This window comes from Salvelinus namaycush, unplaced genomic scaffold (genome assembly GCF_016432855.1).
Source record: "Salvelinus namaycush isolate Seneca unplaced genomic scaffold, SaNama_1.0 Scaffold1956, whole genome shotgun sequence".
Classification (NCBI taxonomy): domain Eukaryota; kingdom Metazoa; phylum Chordata; class Actinopteri; order Salmoniformes; family Salmonidae; genus Salvelinus; species Salvelinus namaycush.
Window position 1 is genome coordinate 30,001 of NW_024058737.1, and position 17,866 is coordinate 47,866.

At 45.8% G+C, this 17,866-nt stretch overlaps 1 protein-coding gene across 1 annotated transcript in view; it reads right to left on the minus strand.

The window, feature by feature from the left end:
• Positions 1–16,560, minus strand: part of LOC120037881 (putative uncharacterized protein ENSP00000383309) — a 40,866-nt gene extending 24,306 nt beyond the window's left edge. The window contains exon 1 of the mRNA XM_038983848.1: positions 16,429–16,560. Within this exon, the coding sequence (XP_038839776.1) occupies positions 16,429–16,560 (132 nt within the window). The remainder of the gene's footprint in view (positions 1–16,428) is intronic.
• Positions 16,561–17,866: the final 1,306 nt, after the last annotated feature.

The window sequence follows — 17,866 nt, forward strand, 5'->3', positions numbered from 1 at the left end:
TACTACTGTCTAGATATCACCCTTACCGTAATCTCACTACTACTCTCTAGATAACGCCCTTACCGTAATGTCACTACTACTGTCTAGATAACGCCCTTACCGTAATCTCACTACTACTGTCTAGATAACGCCCTTACCGTAATCTCACTACTACTGTCTAGATAACGCCCTTACCGTAATGTCACTCTTTACCCTTTACTTAGCATTGACTTAACAGGGACAAGTCATCTCAGAGTAGATCTTGCCAGAGAAGTTCCAGACTTAGCCAACCAGCTCATATTTGTCATATTTAAGCTGGCAGTCTAAAAACTGAATAAGTCTACAGTATTAATTCCTTTATCTACAGTATATCATGCATGGTGGAGTTTAACTGTTTAACTCTAAACCCATTGCTCTGTACAGTTTAACTGTGTAACTCTAAACCCATTACTCTGTACAGTTTGACTGTCACAGGGCCACACCTTAATGATATTAATTGGCTGGCTGGCTGAGAAAGAGAGAGCCTGGATGGCTGGCTGGATGGTGGGCTGGCTGGCTGGCTGGCTGACTGGCTGAGAAAGAGAGAGGCTGGATGGCTGGCTGGCTGACTGGCTGGCTGAGAAAAAAAGAACCTGGCTGGCTGGCTGGCTGAGAAAGAGAGAGCCTGGATGGCTGGCTGGATGGTGGGCTGGCTGGCTGGCTGACTGGCTGGCTGAGAAAAAAAGAACCTGGCTGGCTGACTGGCTGACTGACTGGCTGAGAAAGAGAGAGTCTGGCTGGCTGGCTGGCTGACTGACTGGCTGAGAAAGAGAGAGGCAGGCTGGCTGGCTGGCTGGCTGGCTGGGAAAGAGAGAGGCTGACTGGCTGACTGGCTGAGAAAGAGAGAGGCTGGCTGGCTGGCTGGCTGGCTGAGAAAGAGAGTCTGTCTGGCTGGCTGGCTGGCTGAGAAAGAGAGAGGCTGACTGGCTGACTGGATGGCTGGCTGAGAAAGAGAGAGGCTGGCTGGCTGGCTGGCTGAGAAAGAGAGTCTGTCTGGCTGGCTGACTGGCTGGCTGAGAAAGAGAGAGGCTGGCTGGCTGACTGGATGGCTGGCTGAGAAAGAGAGAGGCTGGCTGGCTGGCCGACTGGCTAGCTGGCTGAAAACACTCCCTGAGTGGTACAGTGCTTCACCTCATCGGACACAGAGACAGACAGAGACTGTCAGTCAGAGGAGTGAAATCAAAGGCTTGGCCTTAACATAGAACATGATTAAACATCTCTCTCTCTCTCTTTCTCTCTCTCTCTCTGTCTCTATTTTTCTTTCTCTCTCTTTCTTTTTCTCTCTCTCTATATATATATTTTTTTTTATTATTTTGGGAGGGGGCTATACGGATAGGGCTAAATTGAAATGCTTCTTACAGAATAAACATGGAGGGTTTGTGTGAGAGGTCTAACTGGTGTTTCCAAGTGTCCGCACACCTCTCCAAAGTGTGCACAGTTAGTTCCTAAGAACTATGACTCAAAGAAGAGTCTTCAATCTGCCATTTTTAACCCGTATACAGTACAAGTGTAAAGGGTTACATTAATGAGATTTACAATCTAATTTAGAAAACAATCTAAACATTATCTAGTTTGGTAACAATTAAATCAACGACAATAAAGCTCACATTCATTCTACATGTACTTCGTATGCTGATTGATCTTAATCCAAGGTAGAATTTAAGGAAAACATACAGTGCCTTCAGAAACTATTCATACCCCTTTACTTATTCCACATTTTGTTGTGTTATAGCCTGAATTCAAAATTTATTAAATTGTTTTTTTTCTCAACCATCTACACACAATACCACAACCAATGTGACAGAGCTTGATGAATTTTGAAAAGAATAATGGGCAAATGTTTCACAATCCAGGTGTGGAAAGCTCATAGAGGTTTACCCAGAAAGACTCAAGGTGCTTCTGCAAAATATTGACTCGGGTGTAAATACTTATTTAAATTAGATATTTATGTATTTCTATTATCAAATGATTTGCCAATTTTAAAAAACAAAGGCAAATCATTTGATAATAGAAATACAGAAATATCTCAATATTTTTCAGAAGCACCTTGAGTCTTTCTGGGTAAACCTCCTTTTTTTATAGTGTACAAGCTTCCTTCTTTTCATTCTGTCAATTAGGTTAGCATTGTGGAGTAACTACAATGTTGTTGATCCATCCTTAGTTTTCTCCTATCACAGCCAAATTTCTGAGCGGTTTCCTTCCTCTCCGGCAACTGAGTTAGGAAGGACGCCTGTATCTTTGTAGTGTCTGGGATTATTGATACGCCATCCAAAGTGTAATTAATAACTTCACCATGCTCAAAGGGATATTAAATGTCTGCTTTTTGGATTTTTTATCTACCATCTACCAATAGATGTCCTTTGTGAGGCATTGGAAAACCTCTCTGGTCTTTGTGGTTGAATCTGGGTTTGAAATGCACTGCTCGACTGAGGGACCTTACAGATAATTGTATGCGTGGGGTACAGAGATGAGGTAGTCCTTAAAAAAATCATGTTAAACACTATTATTGCACACAGAGTGAGTCCATACAACTTGTAATGTGACATGTTAAGCAAATGTTTACTCCTGAACTTATTTAGGCTTGTCATAACAAAGGGGTTGAATATTTATTCACTTAAGACATTTCAATTTTTAATTTTTAATTCAGTTGTAATAAAATATATTAAAAAATCCACTGACATTATGGAGTATTGTGTGTAGTACAGTGACCAACAAAACATCTAAATGTAATTCATTTTAAATTCAGGCTGCAACAACAACAACATGTGGGAGGAAAAAGTCAAGGGGTGTGAATACTTCCTGAAGCCGCTGTACATACACCTTTATATTAGTTCACTTGAGAGCTAACTGTGCTAATGAGAAATCTAAGAACATCGGAAGCCGTATTTGAATTCCAGTAAGAATACTCTATCATCAGTATCCTTTGTACTGTCACGTTCTAAAAGTCCACAGGATTACACTGGGCAATCTGACTGAGACATATTTGCAGGTGTAATCCTCTTCTTTGTTGCGCCCTTTATTTTTGGAGCTTGCTCCTCCTGCTCGGGGACTGGGTGTTGTCATGGACACAAAGCCTCACAGAGCAATAAAATGCAAGGGTATCACTACACCAAGGTTAGGGCATTGAAGGGGGTTGGGGCCCTAAACTCCCAGAGGTGTACATTTTGTCATTCTATTGCAGCAAATTGGCCCTTTGCTACAGATACCTAAATAAAGAGATAAATACAAAGACCTTGACTTTTCTACCCACAATGCATTTTTTCTGGTAGAAAATTCGGTACCTGACCATGCAAGGAGGATTATGGTTGACTAAACCAAATCCGTTCAATCCCCACTTACCCCCTCGTCTCGAAACGACTCACTCACAGTTTTTACATTTAGCAGACGCTCTTATCCAGAGCAATTAGGGTTAAGTGCCTTTCTCAATGGCACATCAACAAATGTTTCACCTAGTCAACTCTCGGATTCATACCAGCGACTTTTTGGATACTGGCTTGATGTGCTTAACCACGAGGCTACCTGTCTCTCCTCACAAATGCACAGAGACATGTCCTAACAGTCAAACTGATGGAAAGGAAAGGGCATTAGGCTTTCAGAGGGCAGAGTGAAAAGGTCATGCTCTCCCTCCTTTTCTCTCTCTCTCTGCTCTCCATCTCTCTCTCTCTCTCTCCCTCTATACCTCTCTCTCTCTCTCCCTCTATACCTCTGCTATCTCTCTCTCCCTCTGCTATCTCTCTCTCTCTCCCTCTCCAATCTCTCCCTCTGCTATCTCTCTCTCACTCTCTCTCTCCTCTCTCCCTCTGCTATCTCTCTCCCTCTCCGCTTTCTCACTATCTCTCTCTCTTTCCCTCCCTGCTCCCCCCTCCACTCTCTCTCCCTGCTATCTCTCTCTCCCCTCTGCTCTCCCCCTCTGCTCTCTCTCTCTCTGCTATCTCTCTTTCCCTCCCTGCTCCCCCTCTCCGCCCTCTCACTATCTCTCCCTGTTATCTCTCTCCCTCTCCCTCTCCCTGTTATCTCTTTCTCAATCTCTGCTCTCCCTCTCCGCTCTCTCACTATCTCTCTCCCTCTGCTATCTCTCTTTCCTTCCCTGCTCCCCCTCTCTGCTCTCTCACTATCTATCTCTCTCTCCCTGTTATCTCTCTCTATCTCCCTCTCCCTGTTATCTCTCTCTCAATCTCTGCTCTCCCTCTCCGCTCTCTCACTATCTCTCTCCCTCTGCTATCTCTCTTTCCTTCCCTGCTCCCCCTCTCCACTCTCTCTCTCTCCCTGCTATCTCTCTCTCCCCTTTGCTCTCCCTCTCTGCTCTCTCTCCCTCTCTCTTTCCCTCCCTGCTCCCCCTCTCCGCTCTCTCTCACTCTCTCTCTGCGCTCTCGATTCAATTTCAGTTTCAATCCAATTCAATTTCAATTTAAGAGGCTTTATTGGCATGGGAAACATATGTTAACATTGCCAAAGCAAGTGAAATAGATAATAAACAAAAGTGAAATAAACAATAAAAATTAACAGTAAACATTACACTCACAAAAGCTCCAAAGGAATAGAGACATTTCAAATGTCATATGTCTATATACAGTGTTGTAATGAAGTGCAAACAGTTAAAGTACAAAAGGGAAAATAAATAAACATAAAAATGGGTTGTATTTACAATGGTGTTTGTTCTTCACTGGTTGCCCTTTTCTTGTGGCAACAGGTCACAAATCTTGCTGCTGTGATTGCACACTGTGGTATTTCACCCAATAGATATGGGAGTTTCTCAAAATGTGATTTGTTTTCAAATTCTTTGTGGGTCTGTGTAATCTGAGGGAAATATGTGTCTCTAATATGGTCATACATTTGGCAGGAGGTTAGGAAGTTCAGCTCAGTTTCCACCTCATTTTGTGGGCAGTGTGCACATAGCCTGTCTTCTCTTGAGAGCCAGGTCTGCCTACAGCGGCCTTTCTCAATAGCAAGGCTATGCTCACTGAGTCTGTACATAGTCAAAGATTTCCTTATGTTTGGGTCAGTCACAGTGGTCAGGTATTCTGCCACTGTGTACTCTCTGATTAGGGCCAAATAGCATTCTAGTTTGCTTTGTTTTTTTTTGTTAATTCTTTCCAATGTGTCGAGTAATTACTTGTTTTCTAATTATTTGGTTGTATCTAATTGTGTTGCTGTCCTGGGGCTCTGTGGGGTGTGTTTGTGTTTGTGAACAGAGCCCCAGGACCAGCTTGCTAAGGGGACTCTTCTCCAGGTTCATCTCTCTCTCTCTCTGGGCTCTGAGGGGAATCATCTATATCAATATTTACCTTATCTTGATCTAAAATGACTTTAGACCAAATAAAATGTTTGTTTTTTATCAACAACTATACTGAACAAAAATATAAACTCAACATACAACAATCTCAACGATTTTTACAGAGTTACACTTCATATGAGGAAATCAATCAATTGAAATAAATTCAATAAGCCCTAATCTATGGATTTCACATGACTGGGCAGAGGCGTAGCCATGGGTCGGCCTGGGAGGCCATAGGCCCACCCACTTGGGAGCCATATAGGTATTTTCCCCACAAAAAGGCAGAAATACTCAATTTCATCAGCCAACCCGGACAGGGTGGCTGGTCTCAGACCATCCCGCAAGGGAAGAAGCCAGATATGGAGGTCCTGGGCAGGCGTGGTAACACGTGATCTGCGGTTGTGAGGCCGGTTTGATGTGTTGCCAAATTCTCGAAAATGACGTTGGAGGCAGCTTATGCTAGAAAAATGAACATTCAATTCTCTGGTGGACATTCATGCAGTCAGCATGCCAATTCCACGCTCCCTCAAAACTTGAGACATCTGTGGCATTATGTTGTATGACAAAACTGCACATTTTAGAGTGGCCTTTTATTGTCCACAGCACAAGGTGCACCTGTGTAATGGCCATGTTGTTTAATCAGCTTCTTGATATGCCACACCTGTCAGGTGGATGGATTATTTTAGCAAAGGAGAAATGCTCACTAACAGGGATGTAAACAAATTTGTGCACAAAAATATGAGAGAAATAAGATTTTTGTGCACATGGAACATTTCTGTTATCTTTTAGTTCAGCTCATGAAACACGGGACCAACACTTTACATGTTGCGTTTTATATTTTTGTTCAGTGTAGTAAGTGTGAGTCGTATGTTAAGGCCCCTAATCCATACGCTGTAACAGTGTCACACTGTTGCGTGGAGCATAAACACTCAAAACATCCCACTGGGCACAAACTGGTTGAAACAACATTGTTTACACGTCTTTTCAACAACAACAACAACATCAATGTGATGACGTTGAATCAACATGGAAAACTGATTTGGATTTGCAAAAGTTATCAACGTAAAGGAATTTCGGACACGTCTTTTTTTTAGTCTAAATCCAATGAGATGACCAATACTTTCCACGTTTTGTTTATATTTGTGTTCAGTATAATTTACTACATGTCATACATAAAAAGGGAAGAGGGCCTTAAAAGTGATACTTATGTGTGACACAGTTTAGTCTCTGGAATGAATCTTTCAGATCATAACTCAGGATTTTATTAGGGTCCATATTTCCCAAGATGCAACACAGGGTTCCTACTTGGCAGCACACAGAGAAATAGCTCTTTAATGACATATAATTTTCTCTTTATGAAAGAAAAGCAAACTAAGCAAGTTTAAGTCACACACATAAGCTCATATAGAGCGAACATCACAGCAGATGGAAACAGAACAAATGATAAAGGTATATCATCACATTGTTTTATTATATGTCTTATATAGGCATGAATGTCATGTGGCAATCTTTTTCTACAAACCAAACTACCAAACAAAAAAAACAAAAAATTATGTTGTGAACAATACAATCGAAAGGTTAAAAAGTTCAGTTTAGCGCAGGTTGGTTTGACAGTATATCTCAGCTGTAAGCATCATGTTTTTATACTACGGAGATACACATTTAAATTCCCTCTGACATTATAATAGCAACAAGTCATTCTGTTGAAGTTATATTAATTTAAAGCTATATTAATTTAAATTATATACATTTATAACTGTATTAACAAAGAGGGTATTGGAACCAGATATTTCCTTGGTTATACTGGAAGATTCCATCCTCAAGAGTATAATATAACAATTTGGCTTTTTCCATGTAATTTCTTTCTCTGACTAAAGTAGTCTTGGCAGAAACCACATGTTGGCACTTAGATTTTACACGTGTAGCATCACTCAACAACATACAGACATGTCTTCATGCGGTACCGGAGTGGAAGGACAAAAAGGCTTCTCAACAGTTTTTACCCACAAGCCTTAAGACTCCTGAACAGGTAATCAAATGGCTACCCGGACTATTTGCATTATATGCCCCCCCCCCCCCCAACAACCCCTCTTTTACGCTACTGCTACTCTCTGTTCATCATATATGCATAGTCACTTTAACCATATCTACATGTACATACTACCTCAATCAGCCTGACTAATCGGTGTCTGTATGTAGCCTCGCTACTTTTATAGACTCGCTACTTTTATAGCCTCTCTACTGTATATAGCCTCTCTACTGTATATAGCCTCGCTACTGTATATAGCCTCTCTACTGTATACAGCCTGTCTTTTTACTGTTGTTTTATTTCTTTACCTACCTATTGTTCATCTAATACCTTTTTTGCACTATTGGTTAGAGCCTGTAAGTAAGCATTTCACTGTAAGGTCTACACCTGTTGTATTCGGCGCACGTGACAAATAAAGTTTGATTTGATTTGATCTTGGGGACACTTGCGTTGACATTTCTCTACATGTACTCAGCTGATGCAAAGGGAATTCATTCACTGTGGGTCTGGTCCGCTACACCATGCCTTCTCTCTTGTGATTGGATTTCATGACAAATTAACTTTCACATTCTTTTCAAGAATACCGTCATAATTCATAAATCCTGTTCAAGACTATGGCAATTAATCTTGTAACCTAGAGAGGCCTTTCAGAGCCATTCATCTCGTATGTTCAAGCTGGAGCCAAGATATTAACCCAGCGAAGGGGTCTCTGTTTTCTTCACCCGCACGCACACACACACACACACACACACACACACGCAACACACACACACGCACACACACACACGAACACACATACATGGAACACACACACACACACACAGACAGAACACACACACACGCACAGAACACACACACACGCACAGAACACACGCACACAGAACACACACACACACACACACACAGAACACACGCACGCACACAGAACACACACACACACACACACACAGAACACACGCACACACACAGAACACACAGTACACACACACCCTAAAGGGGATAAAAAATATTTTATGCGCCATCCTACAGTGCTGAGATCCTTGGATTTTTCAACATTTGTGAGGTTTTGTAGGGTGTAAAGAACAGCTTTGATGTCACAGTATATCTTTCTGAGCTGCTTGGCTCCGGCCTGGCATACACCTTCAGGTTTCACTTACCACAGCACCAAAAGTCTAATTTAAAGGGCTGGCTTATGGAAATTGGACTTTATATACTGCCAGCTTTTCTCCGAGTGCTTTAACAGCTTCTCTGTGCTGGTGACCGTAACTCACATGTAAAAGTGTTTGGCCAAAAGCAGGGCTGGTTCCTGGTGCGAGAAAGACTTGTCTCTTTGGGAATCTAGATGCGGGCCGAACAGCCATGGAAAGGAGATCAAACAGAATACTTATATTCTGGTCTGGTTTTATTTCTCAAAGTAAAGCAATGACTATGTGATTTGTTAGTTAGTGTGTGTGGGATTTGTTAGTTAGTGTGTGTGTGTGTGTGTGTGTGTGTGTGTGTGTGTGTGTGTGTGTGTGTGTGTGTGTAATAGGAGTTTCAACAACTGCTACAAACACCTCATCTAAGACCTGCTTAAAAAAGGGGAAAAACATTTAAATTAAGTTATTCAGTAGCCACATGTTAAACATCAGGCAATTTGGCCAACCTATGGGATGTCAATTACAATCGAAATTCCTTATGTAGACAACTGAACATAAAGTGAATTCACTTAGCATATCAAATTCCAATGACAAAGACACATATGGGAGCCGCTATCTATATCTCTGGCCTGTGTTGGACTAAATGTGCACCTTGGGACAGGGAAAAGGCTGTAACATAAGCTTGTTTCTCTTTAATATCCTTGCCAATTTATTCCTCTTGTCTGTCAGTGGTGCCATCCATCTGTAACATGAAGACAATGATGAAGCCATCTCCGACTTGGCAGCTGTGTCGTCTTGTCAGAAGGAAATAAGTCCTTTGCATGCGATAGGGTTTGTACCTTGGCGGAAAAGCAGGGCAGGTTTTCATATTCAACAGGTTAGCCAGAGCAATCGGCGACCCGCAAGGCATGAATTATTCCTCTGAACAACGCTGACATCTGCATATGACAATGCAATCAGACGAGACTACCGCTGGCCCCGCCAGCAGCTGCCAAAAAGCCCTGAACCAGTAATACAACACCCAAACCTAAACAATGCCCTGAAACCATGTGGCCTGCCAAGACCAATAACCTGGTCAGAAAGGCATATCCTCTGTTGTTTTAATCACCTCTGCTGACAAAGTTGACAAACAGTATGACCTTTTGACGAATTAGAACAGGACAAAAGGAGAGCACACCTACGAGCAAAAAAACTATTGTCTAACCCCCTATAGATCTGACTCACTAACTAAACACAAAATACGTATATATATATTTTTTTTTTCAAAACGTCACGTAAACGTCTTCCAGATATCTGAGGACACCCTTCCCTCTGAAGGTCGGACCAGTCTGTCACAAGGGTGGAAAAGATGACGGATGACCCACACTGATTTGACAAAGTCTAAAACTTCAAGGGTGACCGCCTCCTCCTCCTCCTCCTCCTCCTCCTCCTCCTCCTCCTCCTCCTCCCTATATTACTAATATGGGGCTGCTGTAATAGTCCAGAAAAGCTACATATACCAAGAGTATATGGACTCTCATCCATAAAGCCGCGGAGGCAGTCACACTCGCAGAGGACACGGTTTGGATAATACACCCCCCCCCCCCAGTGAATTGATGTCATGATCCTGGTGCAGAAGGAGAACCTCTTGGCGGGGGGCCTTGTGAGCTTAGACTAATGTCAAAGGTTCTCATACCACACTGCATGCTGGGAAGGGAGCCAAGAACTCCCTGCCTGGTGTTGCCTCTGAGAATTGATGGGAGGGAGGGATATAGAGAAAAACGAGACTGGGTTGGAGAGATTTTGGGAGAGACGAGACAGGGTGGGAGATATATAGGGAGAGAAAGGAGAGATACGAGGAGGAGAGAGAGAAGGGGGTAGAGAAGGAATAGTGAAAATGACAATTCTTGAGAAAGGAAGGTATGATGGTTAGGAGGGAGAGAAAAGAGGTAGAAGGAGATAGAGAGAGACAGTAGGTAGAAAACAGACAAACAGACGAAGTAAAAGAATGGTGATACAGAGACAGAGAAAGACAGAAAGAGACAGAGGGGCTGAATTATTGACAACACTGTGGAGATATGGTGTATCTGAGCATGGAGGCCACATTCCTCTCAAAGCAGACAGGACAGCAGGGCAGCAGAGAGGGGGGAGAGAGAGAGAAAGAGAGAGAGAGAGAGAGAGAGAGAGAGAGAGAGAGAGAGAGAGAGAGAGAGAGAGAGAGAGAGAGAGAGAGAGAGAGAGAGAGAGAGAGAGAGAGAGAGAGAGAGAGAGAGAGAGACTGAGAGACAGAGAGACAGACAGACAGAGACAGAGAGACAGACAGACAGAGACAGAGAGACAGAGAGACAGACAGAGACAGAGACAGAGACAGACAGACATAGACAGACAGAGAGAGACAGACAGACAGACATAGAGAGACAGCGAGACAGACAGAGAGACAGAGAGAGAGACAATGAGACAGACAGAGAGACAGTGAGACAGACAGAGAGACAGAGAGACAGAGAGACAGAGAGACAGACAGACAGACAGACAGACAGACAGAGAGAAAGAGAGACAGAGAGAGAGACAGCGAGACAGAGAGAGAGACAGCGAGACAGAGAGAGAGACAGCGAGAGAGACAGCGAGAGAGACAGACAGAGAGAGAGACAGCGAGACAGAGAGACAGAGAGAGACAGAGAGAGAGACAGAGAGAGAGACAGACAGAGAGAGAGACAGCGAGAGAGACAGACAGAGAGAGAGACAGCGAGACAGAGAGACAGAGAGAGACAGAGAGAGACAGAGAGAGAGACAGAGAGAGAGACAGAGAGAGAGACAGAGAGAGAGACAGTGAGACAGCGAAACAGAGAGAGACAGACAGAGAGACAGACAGAGAGAGAGACAGAGAGACAGAGACAGAGAGACAGAGAGACAGAGACAGAGAGACATAGAGAGAGACAGAGAGAGAGACAGACAGAGACAGAGAGACAGAGAGACAGACAGAGACAGAGACAGAGACAGACAGACATAGACAGACAGAGAGAGACAGACAGACAGACATAGAGAGACAGCGAGACAGACAGAGAGACAGAGAGAGAGACAATGAGACAGACAGAGAGACAGTGAGACAGACAGAGAGACAGAGAGACAGACAGACAGACAGACAGACAGACAGACAGACAGACAGACAGACAGAGAGAAAGAGAGACAGAGAGAGAGACAGCGAGACAGAGAGAGAGACAGACAGAGAGAGAGACAGCGAGAGAGACAGCGAGAGAGACAGACAGAGAGAGAGACAGCGAGACAGAGAGACAGAGAGAGACAGAGAGAGAGACAGAGAGAGAGACAGACAGAGAGAGAGACAGCGAGAGAGAGAGACAGAGAGAGAGACAGCGAGACAGAGAGACAGAGAGAGACAGAGAGAGACAGAGAGAGAGACAGAGAGAGAGACAGAGAGAGAGACAGTGAGACAGCGAAACAGAGAGAGACAGACAGAGAGACAGACAGAGAGAGAGACAGAGAGACAGAGACAGAGAGACAGAGAGACAGAGACAGAGAGACATAGAGAGAGACAGAGAGAGAGACAGAGAGTGCTTTTGAATGAGCCAGGAAGAGATTGCCAGCTGTGTTTATCTGACCTCTGTCCAGCAGGCCACTCAGATCTCCACAGACCCAACACCAACACACCTCTACACATGCACTGGGTGCTTGACAATATATCATACAGTGAACACTATCACATATACGGTTGCAAAATTCCTGGAATGTTCAATAAATTCCCTGGTTTTCCCAAAATCACGTTTGGAAGATTCTGAATCCTCCAACCAGGATTTCTGGAAAAACAGAATTTACTGAAAGTTCCCGGAATCTTGCAACCCTAATCACATAACAAGACTGAGGTCATATACATTGAAATGTTACATTAATTTTAAATGTACATTATAGTCCTGGCAAAGTAAATATACATATAACTGGTCCACATTCTATGACATCAGAGCTCACACATCAAAAACCCAAAGGAGTAGTGCAAAGAAGAAGAAGAAGGAGGGGAAACTCTGAGCTTCGCTAGAGGAGGGGAAACTCTGAGCATCGCCAGAGGAGGGGAATCTCTGAGCTCCGCCAGAGGAGGGGAAACTCTGAGCTTCCCTAGAAGGGAAACTCTGAGCTTCCCTAGAGGAGGGGAAACTCTGAGCTTCACTAGAGGAGGGGAAACTCTGAGCATCACAAGAGGGGAAACTCTGAGCATCACAAGAGGGGAAACTCTGAGCATCACAAGAGGGGAAACTCTGAGCATCACAAGAGGGGAAACTCTGAGCATCACAAGAGGGGAAACTCTGAGCATCACAAGAGGGGAAACTCTGAGCATCACAAGAGGGGAAACTCTGAGCATCACTAGAGGAGGGGAAACTCTGAGCATGACTAGAGGAGGGGGAACTCTGAGCATCACAAGAGGGGAAACTCTGAGCATCACAAGAGGGGAAACTCTGAGCATCACAAGAGGGGAAACTCTGAGCATCACAAGAAGGGAAACTCTGAGCATCACAAGAGGGGAAACTCTGAGCATCACAAGAGGGGAAACTCTGAGCATCACAAGAGGGGAAACTCTGAGCATCACAAGAGGGGAAACTCTGAGCATCACAAGAGGGGAAACTCTGAGCATCACAAGAGGGGAAACTCTGAGCATCACAAGAGGGGAAACTCTGAGCTTCACTAGAGGAGGATAAACTCTGAGCTTCACTAGAGGAGGATAAACTCTGAGCTTCACTAGAGGAGGGTAAACTCTGAGCTTCACTAGAGGAGGGGAAACTCTGAGTTTCACTAGAGGAGGGGAAACTCTGAGATTCCCTAGAGGAGGGGAAACTCTGAGCATCACTAGAGGAGGGGAAACTCTGAGCTTCACTAGAGGAGGGGAAGCTCTGACCATCACTAGAGAAGGGGAAACTGAGTTTCACTAGAGGAGGGTAAACTCTGAGCTTCACTAGAGGAGGGTAAACTCTGAGCTTCACTAGAGGAGGGGAAACTCTGAGCTTCACTAGAGGAGGGTAAACTCTGAGCTTCACTAGAGGAGGGTAAACTCTGAGCTTCACTAGAGGAGGGGAAACTCTGAGCATCAATAGAGGAGGGGAAACTCTGAGCTTCAATAGAGGGGAAAATCTGAGCATCACTAGAGGAGGGGAAACTCTGAGCATCATTAGAGGAGGGGAAACTCTGAGCATCACTAGAGGAGGGGAAACTCTGAGCTTCACTAGAGGAGGGGAAACTCTGAGCATCGCTAGAGGAGGGGAAACTCTGAGCATCGCTAGAGGAGGGGAAACTCTGAGCATCGCTAGAGGAGGGGAAACTCTGAGCTTCACTAGAGGAGGGGAAACTCTGAGCTTCACTAGAGGAGGGGAAACTCTGAGCTTCACTAGAGGAGGGGGTAGACTGAGCTTCACTAGAGGAGGGGAAACTCTGAGCATCACTAGAGGAGGGGAAACTCTGAGCATCACTAGAGGAGGGGAAACTCTGAGCTTCACTAGAGGAGGGGAAACTCTGAGCTTCACTAGAGGAGGGGAAACTCTGAGCTTCACTAGAGGAGGGGAAACTCTGAGCTTCACTAGAGGAGGGGAAACTGAGATTCCCTAGAGGAGGGGAAACTGAGATTCCCTAGAGGAGGGGAAACTCTGAGCATCACTAGAGGAGGGGAAACTGAGGTTCACTAGAGGGGAAACTCTGAGCATCACTAGAGGGGAAACTCTGAGCTTCACTAGAGGAGGGGAAGCTCTGAGCATCACTAGAGGAGGGGAAACTCTAAGCTCTGCCAGAGGAGGGTAAACTCTGACCTTCACTAGAGGAGGGTAAACTCTGAGCTTCACTAGAGGGTAAACTCTGAGCTTCACTAGAGGGTAAACTCTGAGCTTCACTAGAGGAGGGGTAAACTCTGAGCATCACTAGAGGGGAAACTGAGATTCACTAGAGGAGGGTAAACTGAGCTTCACTAGAGGAGGGGAAACTCTGAGCTTCACTACAGGAGGGGAAACTCTGAGCTTCACTAGAGGAGGGGAAACTCTGAGCTTCACTAGAGGAGGGGAAACTCTGAGCTTCACTAGAGGAGGGGAAACTCTGAGCTTCACTAGAGGAGGGGAAACTCTGAGCATCAATAGAGGAGGGGAAACTCTGAGCATCAATAGAGGAGGGGAAACTCTGAGCATCACCAGAGGAGGGGAAACTCTGAGCTCGGCCAGAGGAGGGGAAACTCTGAGCTCGGCCAGAGGAGGGGAAACTCTGAGCTCCGCCAGAGGAGGGGAAACTCTGAGCTCCGCCAGAGGAGGGGAAACTCTGAGCTCCGCCAGAGGAGGGGAAACTCTGAGCTCCGCCAGAGGAGGGGAAACTCTGAGCTCCGCCAGAGGAGGGGAAACTCTGAGCTCCGCCAGAGGAGGGGAAACTCTGGACTTCGCCAGAGGAGGGTAAACTCTGAGCTTCACTAGCGGAGGGGTAAACTCTGAGCTTCACTAGAGGGGAAACTGAGCTTCACTAGAGGAGGGTAAACTCTGAGCATCACTAGAGGAGGGGAAACTCTGAGCTCCGCCAGAGGAGGGTAAAGTCTGAGCTTCACTAGAGGAGGGTAAACTCTGAGCATCACTAGAGGAGGGGAAACTGAGCTTCACTAGAGGAGTGGAAACTCTGAGCTTCACTAGAGGAGGGGAAACTCTGAGCTTCACTAGAGGAGGGGAAACTCTGAGCTTCACTAGAGGAGGGGAAACTCTGAGCTTCACTAGAGGAGGGGAAACTCTGAGCATCACAAGAGGGGAAACTCTGAGCATCACAAGAGGGGAAACTCTGAGCATCACAAGAGGGGAAACTCTGAGCATCACAAGAGGGGAAACTCTGAGAATCACAAGAGGGGAAACTCTGAGCATCACAAGAGGGGAAACTCTGAGCATCACAAGAGGGGAAACTCTGAGCATCACAAGAGGGGAAACTCTGGGCATCACAAGAGGGGAAACTCTGAGCATCACAAGAGGGGAAACTCTGAGCATCACAAGAGGGGAAACTCTGAGCATCACAAGAGGGGAAACTCTGAGCATCACAAGAGGGGAAACTCTGAGCTTCACTAGAAGAGGGGAAACTCTGAGCATCACAAGAGGGGAAACTCTGAGCATCACAAGAGGGGAAACTCTGAGCATCACAAGAGGGGAAACTCTGAGCATCACAAGAGGGGAAACTCTGAGCATCACAAGAGGGGAAACTCTGAGCATCACAAGAGGGGAAACTCTGAGCATCACAAGAGGGGAAACTCTGAGCATCACAAGAGGGGAAACTCTGAGCATGACTAGAGGAGGGGAAACTCTGAGCATGACTAGAGGAGGGGGAACTCTGAGCATCACTAGAGGAGGGGGAACTCTGAGCATCACTAGAGGAGGGGAAACTCTGAGCATCACAAGAGGGGAAACTCTGAGCATCACAAGAGGGGAAACTCTGAGCATCACAAGAGGGGAAACTCTGAGCATCACAAGAGGGGAAACTCTGAGCATCACAAGAGGGGAAACTCTGAGCATCACAAGAGGGGAAACTCTGAGCATCACAAGAGGGGAAACTCTGAGCATCACAAGAAGGGAAACTCTGAGCATCACAAGAGGGGAAACTCTGAGCATCACAAGAGGGGAAACTCTGAGCTTCACTAGAGGAGGATAAACTCTGAGCTTCACTAGAGGAGGGTAAGCTCTGAGCTTCACTAGAGGAGGGTAAACTCTGAGCTTCACTAGAGGAGGGTAAACTCTGAGCTTCACTAGAGGAGGGGAAACTCTGAGCTTCACTAGAGGAGGGGAAACTCTGAGCTTCACTAGAGGAGGGGAAACCATGAGCATCACTAGAGGAGGGGAAACTCTGAGCATCACTAGAGGAGGGGAAACTCTGAGCATCACTAGAGGAGGGGAGTCTCTGAGCATCACTAGAGGAGGGGAGTCTCTGAGCATCACTAGAGGAGGGGAAACTCTGAGCATCACTAGAGGAGGGGAAACTCTGAGCTTCACCAGAGGAGGGGGAACTCTGAGCTTCACCAGAGGAGGGGGAACTCTGAGCTTCACCAGAGGAGGGGGAACTCTGAGCTTCACCAGAGGAGGGGGAACTCTGAGCTTCACTAGAGGAGGGGGAACTCTGACCATCACTAGAGGAGGGGAAACTCTGACCATCACTAGAAGAGGGGATACTCTGAGTTTCACTAGAGGAGGGGAAACTCTGAGATTCCCTAGAGGAGGGGAAACTCTGAGCATCACTAGAGGAGGGGAAACTGAGCATCACTAGAGGAGGGGAAGCTCTGACCATCACTAGAGAAGGGGAAACTCTGAGTTTCACTAGAGGAGGGTAAACTCTGAGCTTCACTAGAGGAGGGGAAACTCTGAGCTTCACTAGAGGAGGGGAAACTCTGAGCATCAATAGAGGAGGGGAAACTCTGAGCTTAAATAGAGGAGGGGAAAATCTGAGCATCACTAGAGGAGGGGAAACTCTGAGCATCATTAGAGGAGGGTAAACTCTGAGCATCACTAGAGGGGAAACTCAGAGCATCACTAGAGGAGGGGAAACTCTGAGCTTCACTAGAGGAGGGGAAACTCTGAGCATCGCTAGAGGAGGGGAAACTCTGAGCATCGCTAGAGGAGGGGAAACTCTGAGCATCGCTAGAGGGGAAACTCTGAGCATCGCTAGAGGAGGGGAAACTCTGAGCATCGCTAGAGGAGGGGAAACTCTGAGCTTCACTAGAGGAGGGGAAACTCTGAGCTTCACTAGAGGAGGGGGTAGACTGAGCTTCACTAGAGGAGGGGAAACTCTGAGCATCACTAGAGGAGGGGAAACTCTGAGCTTCACTAGAGGAGGGGAAACTCTGAGCTTCACTAGAGGAGGGGAAACTCTGAGCTTCACTAGAGGAGGGGAAACTCTGAGCTTCACTAGAGGAGGGGAAACTGAGCTTCACTAGAGGGGAAACTCTGAGCTTCACTAGAGGAGGGGCAAACTCTGAGCATCACTAGAGGGGAAACTGAGATTCACTAGAGGAGGGGAAACTCTGAGCTTCACTACAGGAGGGGAAACTCTGAGCTTCACTACAGGAGGGGAAACTCTGAGCTTCACTAGAGGGGAAACTCTGAGCTTCACTAGAGGGGAAACTGAGCTTCACTAGAGGGGAAACTCTGAGCTTCACTAGAGGGGAAACTCTGAGCTTCACTAGAGGAGGGGAAACTGAGATTCCCTAGAGGAGGGGAAACTCTGAGCATCACTAGAGGAGGGGAAACTGAGGTTCACTAGAGGAGGGGAAACTCTGAGCATCACTAGAGGAGGGGAAACTCTGAGCATCACTAGAGGAGGGGAAACTCTGAGCATCACTAGAGGAGGGGAAACTCTAAGCTCTGCCAGAGGAGGGTAAACTCTGACCTTCACTAGAGGAGGGTAAACTCTGACCTTCACTAGAGGAGGGTAAAC